The sequence below is a fragment of the Tribolium castaneum genome, chromosome 2, assembly GCF_031307605.1.
Source record: "Tribolium castaneum strain GA2 chromosome 2, icTriCast1.1, whole genome shotgun sequence".
In the NCBI taxonomy this organism is placed as follows: domain Eukaryota; kingdom Metazoa; phylum Arthropoda; class Insecta; order Coleoptera; family Tenebrionidae; genus Tribolium; species Tribolium castaneum.
Window position 1 is genome coordinate 14,591,119 of NC_087395.1, and position 26,122 is coordinate 14,617,240.

General features: G+C 37.9%; 3 protein-coding genes across 6 annotated transcripts in view; 1 reads left to right on the forward strand and 2 right to left on the reverse strand.

Moving 5' to 3' along the window:
- The first annotated feature begins 3,658 nt into the window (after window positions 1-3,658).
- LOC658302 (G-protein coupled receptor 143) lies at window positions 3,659-5,395 on the forward strand. 2 transcript variants are annotated; one of them, XM_008199141.3, is made up of 7 exons: window positions 3,659-3,968; window positions 4,102-4,124; window positions 4,168-4,279; window positions 4,329-4,423; window positions 4,470-4,648; window positions 4,698-5,025; window positions 5,073-5,395. In XM_008199141.3, the coding sequence occupies exons 1-7, from the start codon at window positions 3,935-3,937 to the stop codon at window positions 5,292-5,294; spliced, it is 993 nt and encodes a 330-aa protein (XP_008197363.2). In that variant the 5' UTR covers window positions 3,659-3,934; the 3' UTR covers window positions 5,295-5,395. The 2 variants fall into 2 exon arrangements, with proteins under 2 accessions (XP_008197363.2, XP_969797.2); XM_964704.5 differs by having other exon boundaries at window positions 3,661-4,124.
- On the reverse strand, window positions 5,297-10,133 carry capu (cappuccino). 2 transcript variants are annotated; one of them, XM_064355206.1, is made up of 10 exons: window positions 9,052-10,133; window positions 8,826-9,005; window positions 8,138-8,313; window positions 7,172-8,084; window positions 7,072-7,098; window positions 6,552-6,934; window positions 6,292-6,501; window positions 5,919-6,243; window positions 5,578-5,875; window positions 5,297-5,531 (listed from the first exon to the last, which is right to left on the reverse strand). In XM_064355206.1, the coding sequence occupies exons 1-10, from the start codon at window positions 9,758-9,760 to the stop codon at window positions 5,399-5,401; spliced, it is 3,354 nt and encodes a 1,117-aa protein (XP_064211276.1). In that variant the 5' UTR covers window positions 9,761-10,133; the 3' UTR covers window positions 5,297-5,398. The 2 variants fall into 2 exon arrangements, with proteins under 2 accessions (XP_064211276.1, XP_064211277.1); XM_064355207.1 differs by lacking the exon at window positions 7,072-7,098 and having other exon boundaries at window positions 9,052-10,128.
- A 6,231-nt stretch (window positions 10,134-16,364) lies between these two features.
- Window positions 16,365-26,122, reverse strand: part of ed (echinoid) — a 45,144-nt gene continuing 35,386 nt past the window's right edge. Inside the window, exons 5-10 of one of the 2 annotated variants that reach the window (XM_064355205.1) lie at window positions 23,555-24,709; window positions 20,937-21,920; window positions 18,699-19,076; window positions 18,297-18,650; window positions 17,279-17,303; window positions 16,925-17,058 (exon numbers count right to left, since the gene is read on the reverse strand). In XM_064355205.1, coding sequence (XP_064211275.1) covers window positions 17,281-17,303; window positions 18,297-18,650; window positions 18,699-19,076; window positions 20,937-21,920; window positions 23,555-24,709 — 2,894 coding nt within the window. In that variant the 3' untranslated portion in view covers window positions 16,925-17,058; window positions 17,279-17,280. Of the gene's footprint in view, window positions 17,059-17,278; window positions 17,304-18,296; window positions 18,651-18,698; window positions 19,077-20,936; window positions 21,921-23,554; window positions 24,710-26,122 lie in introns of both variants that reach the window. The other variant, XM_008199135.3, reaches the window with a different exon arrangement.

Sequence of the window (26,122 nt, forward strand, 5' to 3'; positions counted from 1 at the left end):
AGAAATTTTTCACTGAATAATCGAAATAAATTCTTTGGAATCCCCGGGTACCAAGAGTCATCATAAAAAATAACCTTCCTCAACACCCATTGTGCGGTTGCCAAACCACAATCGCGACTAAACCTAATTTGTTACATTTGTATCCATTACAATAATTTTGATATTATGCCGGAAGTGTTAATTATAACCACTATTTAGATTAGCCGTTCCGAGTGCGCAGTTTTGAATAGGAATTAACAAAATTGGGTAAAGTGAGTCACTTCTGACCAAAATATTCCACTCGAAAAACATAACACGCTCCAGTAAAAGTTGCACACTTTTTGCATTGTGCATTCAACATAAGCATAACTCATGATGTGAATAAATTTTGCGCCTGAGTGAAAACAACCCGTTGACCAAAAATCATAAATTATGAAACATGTTTACAACTTTGTTATTACTTATTTTGCCTTAGAAAAATTCTCCTTCGATTTGAATTTTTCATAAATTAATTTCATAACCAAATCCGGTATTCCTGCCTTCCAAGCATCCTTGAGGTCATCTAAGACAACTTTCATTTGGTTTTGTTTACTTAAAATTGTCAATTGCGAAGACACTTTCCTCAAAAAACCGCCGATTTGTTCATTGTAATACCAGCATATAATTTTTATCTCTTCAGCGGACTGATTTACAGTTTTTGTCACATCTGGGGTTTAATGCCCAGATTTTGGTCGAAACCACTCCATCATTGTTCTGTGTTTGGTTTCGGAAAGCAAATAAATTTCCAGTAAATTAGCGCGCTTCAATGTTTGCAAACGAATCACAGTTTAAATACCTTGAGCTTCTAATGACGAAACCAGTCTCCAGTTGAAGTTCCTCTTGTCAAGTTCACAAAATGAAAGTTTTCGTGTCACTAGTCTGCACAGTCCTTCTCGCTGGTAACGTGCTCAGTGAACGCATTAACTGCAAAGTGATTCCCTTCGAGACCCAGGATGGCCTTTCGGGCACCTGTTGCGTTTTTTTCAACAAAAATACCACGAGTAGTTTTCCCAAAGAAGAAGTAACGAAGCAAATTCTTTCGAATAGGGGAGGTGACGAAGAACGCAAGCAGGGCGTCGTGCCTAATCAGGGGAGGACCGGGGATGGAAAAGTTGTTTTTATGGACGATCAAAGACAAAACTCCGCTCAGAACAGGACGTCGGTGCCCATGCCGCAAGCCAGTGGCGAGAATAATAAGGGGAAGCTTCCGCCCAATGTGACGATACACAATAAAAATGCCTTCGATACGCCGGAGAAGTGCCCCGAGGGCAAGTTGAGGGACCACACGGGGGCATGTACAGAACCATTCTAATTTCTTATTTGCTTACATGACTTGGATTTTTTTCACAAAAAGTAAAAATTAGGGCAAATTTGAGATCTCTGTCAAGTTTGATTCGTTTTGTAAATAGATCAAATTTAATGTTGAGTTTGCATAATTTGATAAGATTGTGTTCCTGACTTCTATGTTTCGTGTTTATTGTGTACAGATAGGAAGTAAGCAGATAACAATTCGCTGCAGTTACCTTACCCTTAATTAAGTCTGTATTAAATTATACGTGTATCTGTTTTAATTATTATTAAACGTTAACAATAATTCAGACTTGTTTTATTTCCTTTAATTCCAAAATCAGCCTTTATTAAATCTTGGGCTTAGTTTTTTTTCTGCGTCGGAAGAATGCTGGAGCTGGGGTAAGTTTTTACTTTATTATTTGTTAGCGACTACACTAGAAATTCTAAAATTTTCTCTGGAACACTTACAGTTATTAATAATACGAGTACGAAAACACACGCTTAAAGTTCGAGGGCTGAGTTTATGCAACGAGCATATGCGAGTTGCATACCTAGACACCCGTTTTTGCATAAGTGTTATTCAATTTTTTTTTGCTGAAACATTTTAATTTAAAACACATTGCTATGGGAAGTGTATTTTAAAATAGTGAAAGCGTTAATTTAAAACACGTTGCTATGGGAAGCGTGTTTTAAAATAGTGAAAACGCGTTGCTATCGGAAACGTGTTTTAAAATAATGTTTATAATCTAGGATTCAGATATTAAAAAGAAGGCTTAAAATGTTACCAACAAAAAAATATTTTTTCAGTTTTATTTACATTTTTTATTATTTATTTTCTTATTTAAAGCAGACAGCACCAGCAGCGTGTAAAAATCCAACTTTCAAAAATTTTCAGTGGCAACATCAATAACCCAAAAACCGTGAAGATAAATGGCAACTTTTTGATGATTTTTTTTATTATAATGACAATCAATTCCATGACAACAAAAGATATAATGGTCTCACATTATATTATTTTCAAATTTTGTAATATTACGAGTAATATCAGTATTTATGACTTCAAAGTGTACAAATAAAAAAACAACGTAAAGTATTCGTGGATAACTGGTCTTACCCTATTTTAAGCACTCCGGCTACAGTGTCGTGCTCGAAAAATTGAGCCTGTTTTACTATAACTGCGAACACTTGACCAATAAAAATAACATACTTTTGAAAAATACGATAAATTAGTTAAACGTACACGTTAATTTACATCCAATTTATTCATAATTAATCCATATTTATCACTTGAATAATATTCACATAGCAATAAATTAATAAGTATGAAGTTAATTTATGAAGGAATCTAATCCAACCATTGTTACGTCTTCTCTTCCAAAACAAAGTTCAAAATATATAAAAGCTGTAAGGTACAAGTCAGTGCTTTGTACCATTCTAAATAGGTAATAATCTTGTATTTAAGAAAAAAATATTAAGTTTGTTTTCTATCAAATTTTTAATTTTGCAATATTGTTAGCTTACACTGATGAATTGTTTGCGGAAATTGGTTGCGGAAAAAAACAATGCAAGTCCTTGTATTTGTAACAAAAAACAATGAATTAATTCGCGAATACTCATGTGAGACCGTTTGAATGCACCTGTGAGTCTTATGTGCATTAATATCTATCAACTGTGATGTCCTCCAGCTGAAACCACAGCTATTTGTTTAATAAATTTTATTTTATTATTTACATATAAAAAATGTAACAAAAATCTTTTCTTCCGCCTCTTTCATAGTGTAACCTTCTAATGTCAGCTGAAAGTGCGCTTACTTATTATGGGTGTTCGATCACTGGAAAATTAGGTGTTTTCCGTGGAATCATGCTAATTTACACGAGAAATTATTTTCAGTAGAAAATCACACATTGTAATATTATGTATTTTGGTTACATAATTGTATAAATTTCAAAAAAGCGTGTAATGACGCAAATGAGTCGGGATTTGTCTACATTTGAAATCTCGGACTTTTTTCAAACAAACGACTTGAAGATTATCATAAGAGTGACTCTGACAATGAAGGAAGTTAATTACTTAAAGTAATAAATAAAAGAAATATTTTTAACGCATTGCTGCTTACACAATCCCAGTAACTTGGGTTTCCCTCTGCTGTCATGCTGAGCAACAATAGGCTTTTTAGCACTCGCACCTTGAAGGATAAATCGTTCGTCTGACACCATTTCAGAAAGAGGCAATTATTAGATTAGAAGTGGGTAAATTACGATATGGTAGATAAACGCGGAGCAAATAAATCCTAGACTTCCCACCGCCTTCAAATGATAAAATACCACCGTCAACAAGTCCAACATTGCGTCTTTGTCTACTGTTTACTTAAAAATAAAATTCTGGAACATTACAGCTTTATCAGTAACACACAAATTTCTCAAATCTGTAGTACCACTCTCTCTCCGTCTGTGCAAACAAATCTCGCCTTTTTCTTAAACCAGATATCGAGTATGTGTATCGGAAACTGATAACTCCGAGGTTTTCAGTTCATTAAAATGGTATCTCTTACACTTAATAACATGTGCGAAAGGTGCAAATCGAAGAAATTCCCAATCGATGTGAAATTTTAACCGTGTGTTATTTTATGGCTTCCTTGTGCTCTTCTCGCCTCAATTTTTGTAAGTATGGCCGACCCTACCATACAGACTTTCTGTTGCCATCATGCCAATGGCACCGACATGGCTGTGACCATCATGGAAGAGTTCAACACCGACGCCTATAACGCTGTGTGTCTTTTCTCTTCGTGTCTAGGGATCCTGGGCGCTGTATATCAGGTGAGGCGGAACTTCCGGTGTTGTCTCTAAGTGGCGTTTGCAGATTTTGCCAAGACAGGAGTTTGCGAACAAGCACCGATGGTTGTCGTTTTCAGCGGCGAGAGGACGGAAAATTATAGTTTGGCTAGCGGTGGCTGATCTTTTAGCTTCATTAGGTGAGTTATCAGACCGAACTCGACTGACTTAACAGTTAAAAATATCTAGGAGTGTTTACAAGGTCGACAATATGGATAAACTATAAAAATATTATGCCCGCGGTTGAGGACGATTCCAGTGTTGTGTTCTGTGCCATTTCTTCAGTAACTAGCTTTTTTACTTTTTTTTCCCATTCATTTGTTGTTCCAGGCTTTGATTCAATATTTTTACACCGCAACCTGGATATGGACTCTGATTTACGCCATCGATATGCGCCTTATTCTGAGCGAAAAGGCGTCAAAGACTTTGTATTACCACCTGGTGGCTTGGATTCTGCCGGCGGTTTTAACCACAGTTGGGTTATCTCTTTTGTACCTCCCTGATGCCAAGTAATTTGAGGTTTTTTTTGTAAATTTCTAAACAATTTCATGGTTTAAGTTGCCACACTGCCTCATCCCTCAACTCTGCCGTTCTTCGAATTTTGCCAAATTACATCGCCACTTACGTCCCCATTGCGACTGTAATGATCGCCAACCCGTGTCTGTACCGCCACTCGACCAAAGACATGGAGCAGATCATAACAAGTGCCTCGGGTCAGTTCACAAGCAGAGAGCGTGAAATCTTGGACGCCATAAAAGTCAAATTTTCTGTGATAAATTTTGTGTTCTATTTATGTTGGGTTCCGAATCTACTTAATGGTATTCTCCTGTGGACGCTTTGGTTCCATTTGCCAGCTGAATGGATCATAGCCATATGGTACATTATGGTAGTAGCGCCGGTTGTTTTAAACAAGAATTTGAAACGTGTTTTAAGGCCCTTATGAACCCCTTGCAAGCTCTCTTCAACTGCATGGTCTACAGGAGGTGGAGGAACGGTTCTGAGAAGATTATTTTACCCTGGAGGAAGGTCGAGGGGTCTTTTCCGACCGCTCGGAGCCCCCAGAGCCGCGAGTCTCTCACCAGCAGCGTCCGGGAAGAGATTCTGCCCTTGCTGCAAACGGCTCAAAGTGTGAACGGTTACAGAAACTACTGGTAAAATAAATTTTAAACTTTTATTAGTAACACAGGTAATATTCGACGTAAAACAATAAATAAAACTTATTTTTGTAACAAATACATAACGTAAACTTTGTATAAGTATTAATTGGTCTCCACCTGTGAAGCGTGTTTGGCTTGGAGTTTCTTGACTTTCGATTTTAGTCCGTTTTCGCGCTCTTTTATCTTTATTGGTTCCGACACTCGCTCGTTTTCGCGTTTCCTCATTTCTTGGATCCTGCAACAATTTATTAAACGACGCAATCGAATAAAAAATATCGCACTTTTCTTTCTCCATTCTGATCAGTTCCTTCTTGAAGATATCTTTAAAGTCGATGCAGAATGGTAGCCACATTTCGAAAAATGAGTTCGGGGGATAATCTTCCAAAGTCCCCGATTTGGGCTTAAACAAGTAAAACTTCATCGTCTTGATGAACTTGACTTTGCACTCTTCCAAATTTTCGAATTCTGTTGCAAGCTGTTTCTTCGAGTGTTCCAAGAACGTGGTCATCTTATCCTTGAAAGGTTGAAGATTGTCGGGGTTTGATGAGTCAATCACTTTCTGGATTTTTTTCTCACACTCTAAAATTCACGTGAGTGGGTGAATTCCTGAATTTGAACTCACCTGTTAGTTGTTTTTCCAGTTTTTGTAAATTTACTTTGACATCGTCAAAATTTACGGAAGCTGCGCGTTCGATATCTCCAGGTTCCGGTACGGGTAGTACAACATTGGGTTCAAACGGGTTTTCGATTTTTTTCATGTAGATTTTGACAATGTAGTGGAGAAGCGTGACTTTGGAATCTTTCGATTTAACGTCTTTTAATTTTGGTAAAATTTCTAAGCCGAACCCGTCGGCTTGTCCACGCGTCATATTGCCGCCGTTCATATAATTTCCCAGAGTTAAAATTATTGCAAAAACTTCTTTTAATTCATTACTATTAACTAAGTACTGGAAAAAAGATGTTACGTAAATTAATTTACACTAGAAAAGACTTACATCACAAGTAGTTTTTATATTTGTTAAAGTATGCCCTATAGTATTGATAGAATCGTCGAATTCAACTTGAAACATTAAGCAAGCGATTCTATCCGCGAAATTTGATATTTCCGATAATTCGTGTAAAAACTGTTCAGGCTTGTCTAATGGTATGTTAGGTTTCGTTGATAGATGGTTTTTAATAAGTTCTAATTCTTCTGCAGTTGCTCTCTTAAAAAAAACATTCCGATCCTTTATTTCGCTTAAAACTCGATACTTACAACTTCGTAAATCTGTTGCAAAGCTTCTAAACTAACGATAGAAGTATCAAAATTGTAAATAGCATTTTCAATTTCTTGGAAATCTACGTGTAAACTTTGAGCAAGGATTCCAACATTTTGTGATCTTTTACTATCCAAAAGCTTGACAGCTTCAGCTTTAGCCTTCTGTTCTTGTTTCTTCACCGTAGGTTTTCTCGTAACAACTTGCCTTGAAAATAAATCCACGAATTCATTTAAACTATCTAAAGGTAATTCATCTATTTGTGTCCAAAGAGCATCAGATGACGGAGAATTGACACTATCTGTTCCAGCAGGTGCCAGGATTCTGGTCCAATACAAAGGCTTCATCGGTACTTTCGGATTTAAAGTGGCTTTTCGCAATCCTAAAAAAACTCAATTCACCACAGCCATTCCAAAACAACGATATTTGCTCAAAAAGCAATGAAACAAGCACACAGTGTTGAAAAGCTATTCCCAAAGGCCTTAAGCAAGCATCTTTGTCCATTGTTAAAGTTCTTACCTAAGGACACTGGAACGGGGGGGACCACTACATTAACAAAAAAGTGCTCTCTGATTAAATAAAAAAACAAATGTTTTGTGATATTACAAACAACACTGACCTGCCTTTTGCGAACTCCACCCCCCGGCTGGGGGCGGCGGCAGCGGCACCGGCCCTCCCATCGGCGGCGGGGGCGGAGGCACACCGCCCATTGGGGGCGGAGGGGGCGGCGGCCCCGTGCCCGGCATTGGGGGCGGTGGAGGGCCCCCCATTCCCGGCATGGGGGGCGGTGGGGGTCCGACAATCCCGGGCATTGGAGGTGGTGGGGGCGCTCCAATTCCCGGCATTGGAGGAGGTGGGGGCGCTCCAATTCCCGGCATTGGAGGAGGTGGGGGCGCTCCAATTCCCGGCATTGGGGGAGGAGGAGGTGGGGGCGGGGTTGGGATAGTGGTGCTTTTTGAGGAGGGGGGAGGTGGCGATGGGGTTGTTCCCCCCAGGGCTACTTCCGTGGCGGTTGGTTGGGGGGAAATTGTTTGAGATTGGTTAGTGATTGTTGCTTTGTCTGTACGTTGAGTTTCTTCGGTTTGAGTCGATTGTGCTTCACTTGTGGTTTGTGCATTGTCTGTTTGAACTATTTTATTGAAACTACTATCACAGCCTTTAAACGATTTGTTTTCTTCGACGGGAGAGCTGAAATCCTCGACCGTTTTCGCGGTTAAATTTTGGATTTCGATCATGGTTTTGTACTTCTCTACTTCCTGCTTCAACCGATTGATTTCTTCCTCTAGTGCTAGGATTTCAACGTCTCGGGCCGAGTTTTTGAACTCTTGGTTGCTCCTAGGTCGCTCTTCGGGTTCCCCGAATGGCAGTTCAGGACTTTTAGGTGATGACGCCGTGGCGGCGTCGTTTATGCTCGCTGTGAGGAAAGCCTCCGATGGCGATGTCGGAGGCCACGAAACCATGCTGAGCCTTCCCGGTGTCTGAGGGACGGACATTGGAGTCTCCGCATGGGCCCAGTAGTACATGCAATCGGGCTGCAAAACGTCAACTTCACTCATCAATAAGCACAAATTCGGCTTCAACCAACTTTGAATATGTTGTACATTGGGACATCTTTGTCTGGGATTTGACGCAAAACGCCAGCGGCCAGGAGGTGAGTGCAGAACTGGATCGCCAGAAGCTTCAACTCTTGGCCGTTCAGCAACTGAACCAAGTGGTGGTCTTCACTGAACTCAGACAAGTACCAATTCACCAACATGTGACCTTAAACACATCAAATACTGAAACCCTGAGAGGTTTTAAGGATGTATGGGTTAGTGATCACGTTATTCACTGAATTTAAAAAGCATAGCCGGCGAATATATTTCAACTTCATGAATGGCCGCCTAAAAAATAACTCACCAAGAACAAGCTTATGTAATTAATTAAATTTAATTTACCTGACGAAAGTTACGATACGTAACAATAACTCCGAAAAATGTACTTATCTGAGGTACGATTTTTGTTTGATAAGATTAATGGTAGTAACTGTTTTTACGAAAATTGTTCAGTGACGTAACGACCAATTTACGACAAAATGGTACTACAAGACTTGATTTTTTAATATGGAAATTAAATAAAAGTATGTCAACTAATTACGCGCTTAATAACAGAAAATTGCAATTGACCCGCCTGTAAATAAACACAACTTCCTGATTTATCAGTTATATCATGCTTTAATGAACTGATTTTGATTAGTGTTTTATCAGAGATCGATCGCTATCGAGTTGCTCTACCTTCGAATTTTTCGTACAGTTGAAAATCCAGTTTTTCGGGAACAAACCTCGGCTTTGAAATCTTCGCCTCAAGTTCGGCTTTGTTTAAATTAAGCGAAGCAACTTTTTTCAATACTGAACCATCAGGACTCGGCTGGATTTCAGCGGGGACCGACATGTGTCTCTTGTACTCCACATGTCCTGGAAAAAATCATTTTCCCCAAATTTTCGCGATTATTTATCTCACCGTTTGATAAATTATTATCGGACATCCTCTTAACCATGTGCGCGACTTTTTGTTCCTCTCCGCTATCTCGCGACTTCCTCTTCAGCGTGCCGCTATCGGGCTCTTCGTCCTTGTTAACAACTTCGACGTTGTCCGACACGAAACTGTCCTTCGGATCGCTGTCCAGACTAATTTGGCTTGTTTTGGACACTCCGAGTTTGCTCAACTTTTTCGACTTCTCCTCCTCGTGCCTGGCGCGATATTCGTTCAATTTGAAGCTGTTGAGGGTGAGGTTGTGGAGGAACTCCTCCTGGGTGGTGCTGTTGGGGACTTCGACGTCCAGGTTGACGCTCTCCTCGCTGTAGTAGCACTGGTTCATTTCGGTGTTGAAGCCCATTGGTGTCAAAGGGTCCGTGAAGTTCGAGTCGGAGCTCGAGGAGACGGCGCTCGGTGGCGTTTTGGTTTTCTTCTCGACGTCTTCAGTCAAGCGGTTGACTTTGCACCAGGAGTCGGTCACTACGATCTTGTCGGTGCTGGATTTCGGCTTTTCTGCGACCGGGAGCGAGTCGTCCAGGGCTGAGTCTTCGGCTTCTTCAGGGACCACTCCGGTGAATTGTGCCGAGTCGATTTTGCCCTTTTTTCCCCTGATTTTTATCAAAGACTTTACTTTACCTTGGGCTTTGCCGGCCTTGGGGGCGTTTTTAGGCTCGCTCGTTTGCAAGTTCCCCATTTTTCTATATTGGCTTAATTTACAACAACTCTAAATATTTTTGAATGTCTTTAACAAAAACACAAACGTGTAATCACTCGAACTGGAAAGTGGGATCACAAATAAACACTGCAATTTTGTAACGAGTTCCATAATTAACTGAACTTCCGGTTTTCGCTCACTATTTGTGTAATTTTGCTAGTATTATGGTAGATATCACAATTTTGTATACAGAACTGTTCGGTCATCTTTTTGGCTCGACAAAGAGCAGCTGCGCATGGTCGCGACATGAAATCGATTGAAATCCAAATACTCGGGTGGATTATTATGAACTTTCCCTTTTAATTAAGTTTTAGTGGGGCCTAACTCACTATAAATAGTACTCAAGTGATAGCTATTATTTCTACGTTAGGTCACCCCGGGTCATTAATATTTGTTTCGATAATAGACGTGTGCAGCTACTTCAAGAAAATTATAATTAGAATTATCACTTTGTTATTCCAAAAATATATTTTCTGATACAGTTAACGCTCCAAAAATAAACAAAATTTTAATTAAAAGCTGAAGAACAATTTATTTTCAAAGAAAGATTATTTACATTGTTGATGCAAACATTCTGTTGTAATTTTTTCCTCATTGTTATAACTTATTTACTCGAAAAAATCTTTCGTTCCCCGAGGCTGCAATTCAAACAAGGGCGAATTCGTAAGACTTGCGTTTAAAATGGCCATTTGCAATGCTTAGATATTCCGGTCCCAAAACCCGAATAGCGGTTTTCTGGGAAAATCGCTTTCCCACCTACTGTTCACAGTAATTAACAAACTTCGCTAGTCCTTTATTATGATATTTGTTGCCTAAGTTGTTTTCTAAAGGTTTAATTAATTTTATCTAGGCTATTAAGACCCTTCCAGGGCAAGAATATGCAAAAAGGTGGATATTGCTTTCACGCGTGAAGATAATTCTGCTTGGAAAGCAAATAACAAATATTTATTCGGAGCAACTTTATTACATTTTTGCCTTTAGCCAGGCTCTCAAAATGAGATAAAATTATTCTCTATGTTTATACAAATTACTAACCCGTGGTTTGCTATGTGTATACATTTTTCCATTATGTCCTTGTGGTCAAAGTTCCTCTGCAAACAATTTCTACTAAAATAACAAACAATGTTGTTAAACACACTCGTTCTCACAGCAGCTTTGACGCAATGATAATTATTTCAATTTTGCATCACAAAAGATTATCATGAATCATAACAACTAAATCTACAATCCTTATATAAACAAGATATTGTTTAAGTGATCTGCATGTTTGCGGTTTACTAATTCAAATAATGAGAAGCACACTTTTGAATTATTTCAACTAGGAAATCTCGCCAGATTTATCCACACTGCTCAATGACTGTAGTTAAGAACTTGTACAACTGTAAGTCCTTTTATGGTCTGCAGGATGGTATTTACAAAAGCGATTCAAGCAACAAGCCATTGAAGTGTATACCATGCAATTTAGAACGGAAGTTTAGATCTACAACTGAACATACATAGTTAAATTAGCAACTGTGGTACAGGTAAGATTTAACAAATCAAATCATATTCCGAAGTCCTTCAAATCTTAACCAAGTTTAAAGCCTGAATCGCAATATTTTTGGCACAACCGGGCTTCAAACTAGTTACTTATAATAAAAAAATTACTTATAATAAAGTTCTAATTGATGTTAGTGTTTTCATTAAAGAAATAAATTAAAAAAAAACAATTTGGCGTTGTTGAAGTCCAAAATTTATTAAAATATCTTAGTATAAAAAATTGCGGCATTTTCTGTTTGTGTAATTGTCTCTTGAAAGGATTAAAGGTCCTTCACGAGTCCAAGGGTTTGGTAAATGTGCAAATATTGTAATAATGGACTCAAATATTGATTTATCTTACACAATATTTTACAAAACTGTAGTTCTATTTACGCTCAGACTCGTATTAGCGTTTTTGTAAAAACATTCTTTTGATGTTATTGAAGTTTAAAATGTGTTGTTCAAACTTTGATTGATTCGGTAAATAAAAAGCAAATAATTTCATTGTGCATACAGTCCTGTCTACAATTCTGGTCTAGTTCAAAACAACTGTTTAACAGACTTTATTATTAAAAAAGCACAAATCATTGTTTAAACTTTTATTTTTGTTTGGTAGATGTAGGTACTAAATTTTGAAACATGGGAAACAAAGCAAACCTTGTTACGACCGTAATTATTTCCAATAACTCAAAAAACACATTCTGGCCCAGATATAAGCACTTATGTACCATTTGGCCACTCTATGTAATTGATAAAGAGTTACATATTGCAGAATTATGTGAAAGCATAGTGCACTGCGTCGCTTTGAGGCCGTTATTACCACTATAAATTGTCGGTATTTGTCGTCATATTCGATATAAATGCATGGGGCATTATTCAGAATGATTATTTACTTCCTTAGAGCAAAGCTATCCTAAATCAATTGAATTTGTGTATCGGTAAATTTGTCCAGAGCTTTTGAGAAATGTGGCATAAATAATTTTGAAATACTGCAGTAATTGTTATCCCTGGGCAAATCCGCGAATGGTGACGTGAATCTTGCTAATTTAGCCGAATCTCCAATTACATAACAGCGAGCGATTTAAAATTTCCATTTGGTACGGCCGCGGAAGCTCAAGATATTTGGAGCTTTTGTGAAGACCTTATTTAAAACGTATGCAAATTCCACTTCTCAGCTCGACAAGAATTAGTTCATTTTGAGTTTTGTCTCATTTTCCAAGCTCGCTATAAATGAAAAACAGGAAACTGCTACGGTCCTTCCATTCTCGACAGAGAAGTGTTATACAAATGATTGTAACAAAGGAAAAGAAGTTGTAAAAGCTTTGCTGTTTAGCGACAAATTATGCAAAATGATAAGCTCAAACAGATTTTTCATTAATTTTTAATTCGCCAGTTTTGCGACGGTTTCTTTCGCTAGAAAATTTATTCATTCGCTTGAAATTTGCATAACTGGACTTCACTACGCCACATTTAATTACAATTCGGTCTGAATATGTGCAAATCGAGCAACAAAGCCATCAAAATAACAGAATTATATTAATTTGCACAATTATAACGAGATTAACTCAATATATTATTGTTATTATGCACTACTAAGAAGATTCTTTTAGCACATATTATTTTTTAACCCTGTTTTGGTTTTTCTCTTTGATGTAGAGAGGAATTCGACAGTCATGGACGTAAAAATCAACTAAATTTCCCATTAATTGATTTTTACTTCCATGAAAAAGGATAATGAAAAAAATTACCATTTTAAATATTTGCAGCTTTTACATCAAAGTTTTGAAAATGTTTATTTTTAAATATATAATCTAACTAAAACAATTAGTTGTGTTTTTAACGAAAAAAACTGCTACAGTATGGTTGAACAATATATTCGCTGTTCTAATGGAGGTATTTTTAATCTATAACAGATGGGAAGTACTTCGGTTTTCACAAAGAAATAAAAGTATTCTTATCTTAGAAACAACTTGGGTGCTACGGCTGCATTCATTCTGTAGTTTACGATCAAATTTCATAAAAGTTTCGGAATTTTGTTGTTACAACTTTTATTATTAGTTAGTTAGACACTCCTGGCTTCAAATAAAGCACTGAATAAAACATTGTTTTGTTTTTATTAATTAATAAATACTGTGCATAAGTTTCAAAAATTTACTAGGGAGATCCTATTTTTTTATTCGTTGTTTTTGAATTAATTGAGAAATTATCGTTTGTATAATCACACTTTGATGTCCCAATTAACATTTAACTTCATTAAATAAAAATGGAAATGCAAGAGTTTTCATCAGTGCAGCTTCAGAAGGACTTTGTTTACGTTTGCATCTGAAACAGACGGAATTGCCAATTATGGTGTGTATGTGCTCCTCGTTTTGTGTATGCTTTAGAGATTTTTTCTGGTGTCTGGGCACCTTTTACCTGGAGATTTTCATGTTATTATGCAAAAATAAAAATAAATTTGTGCTGTTATAATTATTTACTTTTTTTCTATAATTTCCGGACATCAGGTAGCACATTTTCACAGACATGCAAATTACTTCTTTTTAACTTATTTTTGTTTTAACAGAAGTTGGATACAAGTAGACTTTAGAATTTTTGAAATTCATGACCAACCTACTACAAGTGAACAAAAAGTGTTTCTTAATTAAGTTTGCAATTTAAAACAATTTAGAATAATGGTACAATACTTAAAAAATTATTATTCCGAAAACGGTTTTTGTTAGTTTTTACTTACCACCATAATGCTCTTTAGCAACTCGAATTTTTTTTATTCCAATACAAAATAATTCTAAAAATACATATTTCTGAAGCAGTTGTATTGTTTGAAATTAAAATTGGAATGTGGTTTCGATTATTTGTTATTGCTTCTAGAGAAATGGGCGTAAGATAACGTTTTTCCTTGAAGTTGCACTACCTTATCGAAAAATTCGTTTCAAACATCGCAGTTGCTTACCTTTTTGGGTGTTCCGTGTCCATCGAGTTTGTACGCAAATTATTGTAAAAAGAACGCAAATTCAAACCTATTAGTGTCTAACTCAATTCATCCGCCACACACTGAGGCAAATTTACAAACATTCATTGCACTCTGCGTTTTAGCAAACTCAAACAGTTGTAAGTAAATTAAATTTGCGGTTTGTACTTTAGCATGCAAATCCTCATAACTAATTAACTAAATGTTTGATAGTAGGTGTTCGGATCTACCAAATTACACAAGGTTTTTAAAATTTGATCACGTATTTAAAGTATGCGGCCAAACTGACGGGTCTCACACAAAATTATTTCCATTGTGGGATGATGAAGGTATCTAAATTAAATTTTCATTAACGTTGATAAAGAGATGACCGGATGGACGTCATTGACGTATTTTTAATTAAATATGTATATTAGTTTACTCAATATCATGTGCATATTTGTACTTACTTTATATGAAAATCAATACGCGATTCACAGCGCAAATAATAATTTAAAGTATGTAATGGCAAATGCTTCCATGTGAAGTATGAACACTCAGTGTCATTCCCATCGACGAAATAGGGATTGATGTGTGGAGTATTGGCAGATATATAAGACTCTGATAAATTATTGTTTTATTGGAGCCTTTATTGCCCCGTTTCCTCTGAACTCTCACCAAGCTAATTCCTTGTGTGTCAGCTTATTTCATTTGACTTTGCCCATTCGTAGTTTTAAAAGCCATTTTATTCAATTATTTATGAATATTTTATTTAAATAATAAAGGAGTAGAAATTCAGAGATCAATATTCAAATATACTTTTTCATGTTTTCACATTATGTACTTTCCTTTATCTATATTTTCAATGTTTTACGTTTTTAACGCCCTGTCACAAGCCATATATGCCCAGTGACTTTAACTGCAGCACCTCAAAAACGTGAATGTTTATTCATCACTGTATAAAAGTTTTAAGTGATTTCTTGTGTTTCCACTGTTTGTAGACCACTCGATTTTATAGCAAATGTATGAAATATGCTTCCATTTAAATGAAATTAAAACTGAGTTTAGTGTTCACTAGCAAAAGCAAAACAACTCGCAACGTTGAGTTTATGAGCTACAAAAAATATACTGCAATATATTTGATTTGTTTCAGTGCGAACAGCAAAAAAGTCAACGAAATCTTTTACTCCAGTTTTGGAAATTGGGTCATTTGGAATAATTATTTCACAGCCAGATGTGCAAGGCAACAAAGGAATTTGTACTCACCTGTGAATTAATTTAAAGCACAATAAAATATCACCGCAGTAGTGCACAACAATTGTCCTAGACTTAATAAACACTTTAATTATAAAGGTTTAGTGCCGAAAATAACGCGACAGAAGAGTTAAATTTATTGTATTATGCTCTCGTAAAAAGGATTGAGAAGGCTTTCTAAAATTGATGAGAAATAAGGCAAAAAATATTGCCCGGATATAAAATTCTACGGCCCTACATGTTGCATCTTGCGAATTTTAAAAAGATAACTTATTAAATAAAAAATAGTGGCGTGTGACCTCGTCTTGTCGACGGCGGGTGTAATGGATATACGATGAAACAATTTTCAGGATCGTCGCGAAACTCGAGCTAAAGTTTGTTGTTTGTCAGATGTTTGCCGCAAGACACCTCCAGAAATTGCCCCATCTCGTTAATGCAGCAATAAGGGCCATAAACGAGTATATAAAATGCAAAGATAAGGTTACCCATTATTAAATAAGCCCTTTACTTATAATTAGGGTTTATGAAATTACCTAATTACGTAAAGCTGATATTGTGCCAAGTTTTGCAGTTTCGGGTATAGTAAAACAGATTTTAGAAAAGTTTTTAATACACATTTATTTACAAAAATGAATGATACAAATAAAAAACTTATTATGGGGTATTATTTACAACATTAAAATTCGAGTATAATAATAATAATCTTAGCGTCTAGTCTTACATTTACAAAATAATAGTCTTTTCTTAATATATGTACAAAATAATATACAACAAAAATCGAGTCAATATATTTTTTCATAAATCGGCATTTCAATATAAATCTTGTGAGATCACTTGTGAAAAATAAAATAAAAAATATTTGAGCTTGAGAATTTTGAAAATAGGAGTTCCTACATAAGTAAAATTGCAACACGACAACACAAAAATAAAACCATATTACACATTGTATCACTTTCCTTTGGCACATTTCCTTCTACAAAATAAAGCTCAGCGATAAAAAAATATCACGCACTTTAAAAAGTGGCAAATGCGCTTATTTACCAGTCTTTAAGGCACAGTATGCGAAAAGCAATAAAATGTGTAATACTCACAATATCAAAAACAATACAATAACATTACACAACAAATACTTATTGCAATCATAATCACATTCTTTGAAAAATTCGTCTTTTAAAAAGTTTGTTAGTCCACATTTGGCTTTCGAATGGCAAAATTTGTGACACAAAATGGCAGTTAAAACAGTCCACATACACACACAAACATTAAAACACTAAAGTGAAAAATAATAACGTGGCTTCAGGTACTCAAGAAGATAATTTCGAAAATTAAGAAAACAATTTGCACGATCACGGGAAACTAAGTCCTTTTCAAAAATCGATCAAAAATAACACTTAGACAATTATCTCTCGGATTACTCTTCTTGTTCGCGAATTCGGAGTGGAATATCCACTTTCTAAACTTTCCTCATAACTTAGTGACATGTGTTGGGGCGGCTTCTCGTCCTCCATCTGCTCCAAGTATGGATCTGGAAGGCCGCTGACATCATGATATGGGGAGTCTATAAACAAAACGGGAAATATAGCACTTGCCAGCGCGACACAAACCCACGGACAATAAAATCCGATCTACTCTGGTTCATGCAAAGGCCAAAAAACTTCGGACCTAATTACTTAATCGCTTTACGTGCTTTTTTTGACAACGTATGAATTATTCGCTGCCATTTATTCAATTTCTATAAATGTAGAAGCACGAATCAGCATAATAAACACATTTTTTACCTTCAGTGTGGGTGGAATTTTGCACCTTTTCAGCGAAGCAAACAAACCAAAATTAGTCAATTAAGAAAATTATAGTCACGTGTTTCGGCTAAATTTTAACACAACTTTTTTGTTTAAATAAGACTGAAGCTTTGTCCGGATGTAGACGAAACACGTGGCGGCACTTAAAAATAAAATTGTGTGAAATGTAGAATTACAGTCTCCTCTACACTAAGAAAAATTACTATTTTGTCGTTGATTATTATTGTGGATGCTAACAAAAACATTAATTACTAAATTATATGACATGTCCACAATTATAAATTATCGCTCTCACTCAGGTTAAACGGCTAGTATTTAAAAATAAATTAATCAAATACGACATGAAAACTAAAGTTGTTCGTTAGTGGAGAACAGATAAACCGTAAGGAAAGCAAAATTTTCTGATAACTGCAAAAGGAAAATCAATAAAAACTCACAACTTTCAATAAACATTACGCGCCAACCATTTATTTCGTAATTTTAACTTTCAGTGGGGACACCAGAGTTTTGTTTTAATAATGTTTTTTTTACAAAATTTTGCATAACACAAATAAATGTAGGAACTTCACCTATTTACTTTCAACGCGCAAATAATTACACTCGGCTTCAACCATGTAGTACGCAAACTTCGTTTTTTGGTTCGGTGTTCACAAAATCCGTAATTTACCGAGCAAAATAACAACCGAGACAAGTTCCCATCCAATCAAGGTTTTTTAAATGTTGTTAGACTTCCCACATGGACAATATTTGTAGGGGTTTATTTTCAATCTAGTGAAAAAATCCTGCGATATTGTTTCGTAACTGCGCTTCTTTTTAAGTTCGTTCCCGACTTGTTATAAGTTGGTTGGATACGGCCCAACGGTGGGTCATATACAACCCGCTTTGTATTCCTGAAGCAATTTTTGGGCGATCCCGTCCGTTCAATTATTAATGCAATAAGAAAACCGCTTATGGTTTACGACATCGCGCTTATAACTAAATCAGGGTCTGCACTCACCAATATGTTGGTCGATCCTCTTCTTGGGCTTGTGCACGGCGGCATAGGGATCACTGCAATAGTCTTGCCTGGACGGATTGTTGCTATTTCTCATATAGTCATCCCCGTGATTACTTTGCGTCGTTATGTGCGGATAGGGAGCATAGTCATCAACTGCCCCGTAACCTCCATGGGTTATGGGATCATATCCGTAGGAATTCTGCCTATCAACATTGATATGATGAGGCTGGAGCTGGTTGGTCGAGTTGGTCGAAGCTGCGGCCATTTTCATCTGCCACAACGAGTCCTGGGAATTAACGCTGCCGCCGTTATTCGAATTTGAATAACTGTTTTCCAAATAGCCCATATTGGCCCCTGAAACACGCCATTAGACCCGCACTCGCCACTTACGCGCCAACTTACAGTCGTTGTTGGTCATGTTCTGCCGCCCCTGGATGTCGGGGTTGGCCACGTGGTAGCCGTAGCCGTTCTGCGTGGCGTAGACGTTCTTCTGGTCCTCCATCGCCAAAGCCAGGTCCAGGGAGTGCTCAAGCGCCTTGTTCTCCATCCCGGTCGAGGGGTAGTAAGGCGGGGGCGCTTGGTTCTGCTGCGGGATGATCGTGGGCCGCACCGAGTCCATCTCGTAGTCCTTGGCTTGCGATTTCTTCGACTGGTTGCGCTTGCAGCGGCAGAAGATCAGGAGGAGGCCGACGAACAGCACGAACACGATGCAGGAGACGACGATGGCGATTAGGGTCGGGGTCGCGAGAGCAGACGCTTCGCGGATGTACGACGATCCGACTGCAATTTAAAGGGTTTAAGCCCTGATGCATTCAGCTTTTTCGCAAAATGCGGTAATTACAAGAGTATCTGGTAACGGAGTCGGGTTCCAATTTGTGCCATTCCGGCAAAGGCAAACGCTCAAGATTCGGGTTACTTGGGTAATAATATTGACATTATTTCACTGAGCATACGCCCAAGTTACTTATCTACGTAAGTGAGGTCCTTTCCGGTGAAGGTAATTCAATTATACATTAGTAAACTACATATAAGATTTACCGGTAAGTTCTGTTTTCGTGTTGACTCTGCTCTGCTCTAGAAGCACCCAAACGGCCGACCCTAGTCATGACTTAGATTACATTCAAGAATATTTGCACGGCAGAGTGCAGAAAAGTCTAATTTATTTATCAAACACTCCTTCAAAAATGTAAGACATTGAAATACAACAAATTTTTCTCTGTATACAGATGGCTTTTTTAATTCCTCATTCTTCTGAACGCAATTTGCGATAACGATTTCAATATTTGCATTATAAGGAACAAACAATTATTCCTTTAGATTTAGGAACGCTTATGGTATATTTTTTAAAACGAGAATTCTTTTAAATATTCTCCCAATAATCTTATGACCATGCTCATATTGTATGGAACGACGATTTTGTAATTCGCAATTCTTACTCTACATTTAATTTATTTATAAAATTGCTCTTCCGATTAAATCTATAAACACACTTCTTTTATCAAATCATTTTTCTATAAAAAAATTGCCATTGTCTGTATTTTAATTACTCAATTGTGTCTTGGTGGAAGTAGTTTTCAGTCCATTGTCTTTTCGAATGTAAAAACTGAATTCGCTAACTTCCGGAGGAGCTATTAAAAAAATTCAGATTCAGAAATTAAATTTTTTAACCGGAAAATGTGGACTACTATTTCGGTGGAATATGTAAAATTAGGAAAACATTTTTAACATTCATTGCCGGCGTTTGATATAAAATAATAAACCTTGTAAATACGAGATAATAACACGGTTATGGGAATTTTAAGTGCTCATTATTTGAAATCCAGATTGAGAAAAAATTCATGACACTTTTAGATCGGCTAAAAATACGGTCTTAAAATATGTAGCTAGAATACGAAACGTTTTCCATTTATTGCTTACTTATTCATGTCGTAAATGTGATTTGTATTGGTCGAGCAATTTTTAATTGGCTTAGTTTTCATTCTAACAGCCCCCATCGATTATAAATAAGTTAAAAAAGGCGTATAAACCCCGACCAACATCACCTTATAATAAATTGAAAATAAATTTCCTAAAAACGTGCTGTCTACCAATACTTAACACCACTGTCTTACATTACTATTAACATCCGTTTATTATTTAAAATTTCGCTATTTTTAACCTGACCGCGTTGCGTTTCGATTTTCGGCTCATGAATGTGTAAGTAGGGGTGTTTAAACAGTAAAACAACACCGTGATCTGCTAAAAATGCTTTGATCGCGTATCTAAAAAGTCATTTAGACTGCAATGACAACTATTCCGGACTAATTAATGCCGGAATCTTGACGGCACTTGTACTAGTTCACGCGCATTTTGTTATTTTATACCAAGGGAATGATTATAATGAAAGGGTGGAGAATCTAATTAACTCTGTACAAATATAGTGATGTAAATAAAACCCTCTTCGGCCCTGAACGAAATGATTAGAGAGACGTCGCGTTAAGAAATATAAGAACTTAATTACTTCACCCGGACGTTAATTACACGAATTACACGTCACGAATAAGTAATTTCCACGAAATATTTGTTTTACAAATTTCGTGAATTCGATAATGCGGGAGCGGTGCCACCGAGACTGCTTAAAAACTGTAACAATGTACTCACGTTCGGCCTCGACGAAGTCCCCGCAGTGCTCCTGCCGGCTCCTTAGACACAATTTAACCCTCACTCGGGGTGTGTAGTTGTCATTAACGCCGATCGGCTCGTCGACAAGCGAGCGTCCCACCCCCTTGTACCCCCGGCCCATCTGGTCCAAGTTGGCCTCCTTGTACGTGGGGGAGACCCCGGAGACCTGCAAGGGGAGCGTCTCCACCACCTGCCAGATGGGCATGGGGTGGTTGTCGGTGCTGATGGTCTCGATGACGGCCACCAGCGGCAGGCAGGTCATGGGGACGTTGATGGAGACGGTGTGCGAGGCCGGGTCGTAGGCCACCCTCTGGGGCAGCGGGATCCGGTCGACTCTCGTCGTTAGCTTAACCTCGTGCGAGTGCTCGCTGTTGCCTTTGGTGTTCAGCGCCTTGACCTTGAACAGATAGCTCTGGTGCTGGTCCAAATGCGAGACGTTGCAGGGGACGTTCTGCTGGCAGTCGACCTCCGACCAATCGCTGGATTTGCTGACGGTGCCGCAGCCCTCGATCGACACGTCCTCGTCGCCGGGAACCTTTTTGTAGGAGACGAAATATTTGGTATTGGCGATGCCGCCGTTGAAGCCGGGCTCCCAGCCGAGCGTCACGAAGTTGGGGCCGGTGTACAAAGCGACTAATTTGGTGGGCTTTTCCGGCGGGCCTTTGGGTTGGAGCCGAATTTTCGTATCGATTTTCCCTAAATTGTTCACGATTTGGCAATTGTAATCGCCGTAATCGGATTTTTTGATGTCTGAGATACGCAGAACGCTTGTAAAAGTGTCCTCGTCGGCGCTGGTGTGGATCACGTAATGGCCTTCCGAAGATGATTGAAGAGGTGTAGGATGTGAACCATAAAACCATTTGAATTCCGGCTTCGGATACGCGAGGACTTTGCACACAACTTCGGCAGTTTCAGAAATGTCATAGGCGACTTTGTTGTACTGATGTAAGACGATCGGTTCATCTGAAAGGAGATTGATTGATGCTGATAACGCTGTTTCGGAGATGTATGCAAAGAAATGGGAGACGACCTACAAACCCTTTTTGTTTTTTGAATAAAACGGAATATTGGGAGAGGAAATATCGCTTTGTCTATTGTGTTTTTAATCCCGGCCTCTTCCAGTTTCAGGCTCTCGAAAGCTTTAAATATTCAACGCAATTAATGCTAAACTATGGATAAAGAGTTTGTGTAATTCACGCAACGTAAATAAAAACAAATGTAGCAATCTTTATGTTTTTTTAACCACGAATTCAGCATTCAACTGAATTTAACATTCCGTATTCCACACTGTTTCAAATTCACAACTGACACTAAATAGTTCTGCTATCGAGTTGCTTGCTGTTTGTATAATTGTTAAAATATGCATGCATACATTAGTTCCCAAGCTCATAAGTCGATCAATTCGAACAAAGTGAAAATAGCATTTAAGTCGAAAACACCGACTGAACTGAATTTATTTAATAATAAAAATACAGGACGAATCAAAACATTGCAAAAAACAATCATTAATCATTACATTCTACAGAGTTAGAAACAAAATCAGCGATATTACTCAAACATTGTTATCGCTATAATAAATAAATGCAGTTTATTCACTGAATAAGTTCTGAAACTATAACCAAATCAATTCAATTGTACGATGAGGTTTTCTTCTGAATTATATTAATATTATTATTGATTTAATGTTAATTACATGCACACATAGAATTATTTCACTGAACACACAATATTCGAATCAATCTATTGCTGTAAGTCAATGATAGTTTAGCCAAATAACGCGTCTGCATCCTAAGGGCAACGAAATAAAAAATAGCCTTCGTTACATGAAGGTGAAGACAAGTGCATGCGAAAAATTACAAGCAAACAAATATAAAAAAACTCACTGTAAATTAAAACAGAGAATTATGTTAAGAACTTGTAAGAAATTAAATTCTCGTATTTTCTCAAAGACTCTTGATATAATAGTTTCGAAACGTTGGGGCACAGAGTGTAACGGAGCGTGATTATTAAATTTAACGTTTTTATGTAGTCTGCAAAATTTTATTGGGTTTTTTTCGCTAATTAAAAATTGTTTTGTCTAATTGGGCTTGCAGATAATTATAAATTCCAGCTGAGTGTATGTTAGGTGATAGTAATTACATTAAAGCAAAAATTGTTATTAAAGCGCTTAAAAATGTTTAAACATTTCAACGTGTGTAAGTTTAGCGTACCCCTTCTGGCGATAACTGTTTCTGTGAGTTAGTAAGCCCCTCAAATAACATGAATGTTAAACAAGCCTTTCAGGTGTATGTTTAGTTGGAAAGAATGCTAGCAGCAGTTCCATAATGCTTTGTGATTTTTCTATGTAGGTACGGCGTTTATTGTTAAATGAATCAGGAAATAAAAATAAGACGTAGAAATTTAATATTTTGAAGAATAGACGACAATGGCAAAGCGTAATGGAGTGTCGTAAATAGATCCGGGACGTCTAGCAGATATTTCCGAGGCGATTTTTCTAATATAAAGCATTTGAAATCCTCCGAGTCCGGTAATTTATAACTCTATATTTAGTCAAGTATAGAAGCCTTGCCTCGCATCCAAATAAAATTCAAACTTACGTTCAATCTTGAGATGCATGCTGGACTCGGACTTTTTGACCTCATTCTCGAAGGAGCAAGTGTAAATCCCTCGATCATTCGGCAACAATTCGTTCCCGTTCGGCCTGGCCTTTCCGTTGAATCTCAAGACGCTCTGTACATTGACGGCGCCGTTGTGGCCCTCGGAATACTCCGTCTTGACTTCATACATATTCACGTCGGCAGTCAGTTCGTCGTTGTCTTTCAGCCACTTAACCATCGGCTTCGGTTTACCTTTCGCGCTGCAGGTCATGGAGAAATTGGGATCACCGACACGTTTAGTCTCCAAAGGTTTTAATTGATACTTGAAGCTGGGGGGCTGATGGACTTCCAAATTGACTGACGCCATCTCGCCGGGGCCTAATTCGTTGGTAGCCTGGCAATTATACACCCCCTCCGTGCCCAGATTGGCGCTGGGGATGGTGTACTTCGTGCCGGTGGCGAGGATGGTGGGCTGCCCGTCGCTGCCGATGCGGAACCAGCGGTACTGGGGCGCGGGCCAGCCGGGGGGCGTCGCCGTGCAGGTCAGCGTCACCGGCGAGCCCTCGGTGGCCACGGGCCGGTCCGGCATGATCCGGGCCTTTCCGGGCCGGTGCCGGATCAGCAGCGCGATGGACGCGTTGCCGATCTTCTCGCTCCGGCGGACGGGCGGCGAGCTGGGGCTGATCATGTTGACGGCACGGCAGATGTACGTCCCGGAGTTTTCCGCCGTCACGTGGCTCAGCCGGAGCGTGTCGCCGGATTGCCGGAAGTCCGGCTTGCCGTCTTTGACCCACTCGATGACGCTGGGCGTGGGGTTGGCGGTGACGTTGCATTTGATGTAGACGGACTCGCCCTCCTCGGCCTCCTTCGTCTTGGCCTCGAGGATGACGATCGGGGCGTAGAGCACGTCCAGGACGATCTCCTTCTCGCCCACCTTGCCGAGGCCGTTCTCGGCGCTGCAGGAGTACTTGCCAGCGTCCTGGATGCTCACTCGGTGGATCACGTGGTTGTTGTTGCTGCTGATGAAGCGGCCGTTGCGCGTCCAGCGGATGTTGGAAACTTTCGGCTTGGCGTCAACTGAGCATTGTAAGGTGGCTTGAGAGTCGCGCTCCACTCTCAGGGGGTTCTCTGGACCGACTTCTACGCGAGGGAAATCTGAAATTAAACGAATTAATTATTACTCGGTAATTTCACGAGAGTGTTATGTTAATATTAATCCGCCACTTCGGATATGAAGCTACGATTGTTACGAATCGCCCAAATGAGGAAAATTCCGAATCTAACGCAAAATTTACTTCGGGTTTCCGATATCTACAATAAAAAAACTAATATCATTCTACATGGAGAAAGAGCCGCTCGGCAAAAAAAGAGAAAACCGAGCGTTTTCCTTTATTCCATCCGTAACCTGAAAGCCTGTGAATATTTTATGGAAGACCCTACTACGAATATTCATCCTGCGCAAAACTGCTTCAATAACTCCCTTCAATTAATTAATTGTTAATTCTAGAAATAACAATGATAACAGAATGAATTCGCTCTCTTTAAGTTAGCACAACTTTCAGGCAAAGCTTCAAAAATGGAAACCACCCCACGAAATATTTCATTTCTTCATAGTCTTACTATCAAATATAAAATTACCGGGAATTTAACCTTTACAACCCGCGCAAGCTGAAATTCATCAATATTCTCTTCCCGCAATATTTACTTTAAAATAATAAGATAAAGTCTTACTGAAAAGTGAGTATTTCATAAAACTGAAATATAAACACCGAACGCAATATCAGTTTTACAACATCACGTTTTAGAATAGAAAATGTATTTGGCTGTTCTTTGTCCTGTTTGAGTTTCTTGCTCTCACAATTAGACCTAGAAACACGACCTGCGCTATCCCAATTTTAATAAAACCAAGGAGTCATTAAAAAATCTCCCAAATTTAAATTTCTAGGGTTTATCGGGAAATAAGCATAAAATAACAGTTAAAAATTCAAATTCAAGCTAAGGGCTATAATTTATTATACTTGTAATTATTGGAAGGTTCGCAATTTTGAGAAGCGGTGATTTTTTTAACCGAGTTTATGGTGTCTGAGGCAATACTTATAATAACGACCATCTGTTCAGGGTGTAGAGAATTTAATACAGAACATGTCCTTTTATTATTTTGGCTACTATTTACCACAAACGTTTTATTAATCAAAATTAATTAACAATTTTATTATTACATATTGCACATATTACATAAATTAGGACATTATGATAACGCCTGTCATTATTATTAATAATGACAAAGTATAGGAATATGAATTATTTTAAAAATGGAATTTTATTTTATTGAAATCGACTCGAAGCAACTATTTTCGAAAAAAAAAATGTTTTCGCTAAAACTATCTAAAAATGTATTTATTAAATTTTTAGGCCAGTGTCACACAAAATACAATATTCAATAAACTTGTAACTACATAAAACCATTCTTTTATTTAAAACATAAAATATCGAATGAAAAAATAGGTATGTTGTTATTATTAGGTATATATTGAAGCACATTTATTAACTGAATAAAAAAATTAGAGT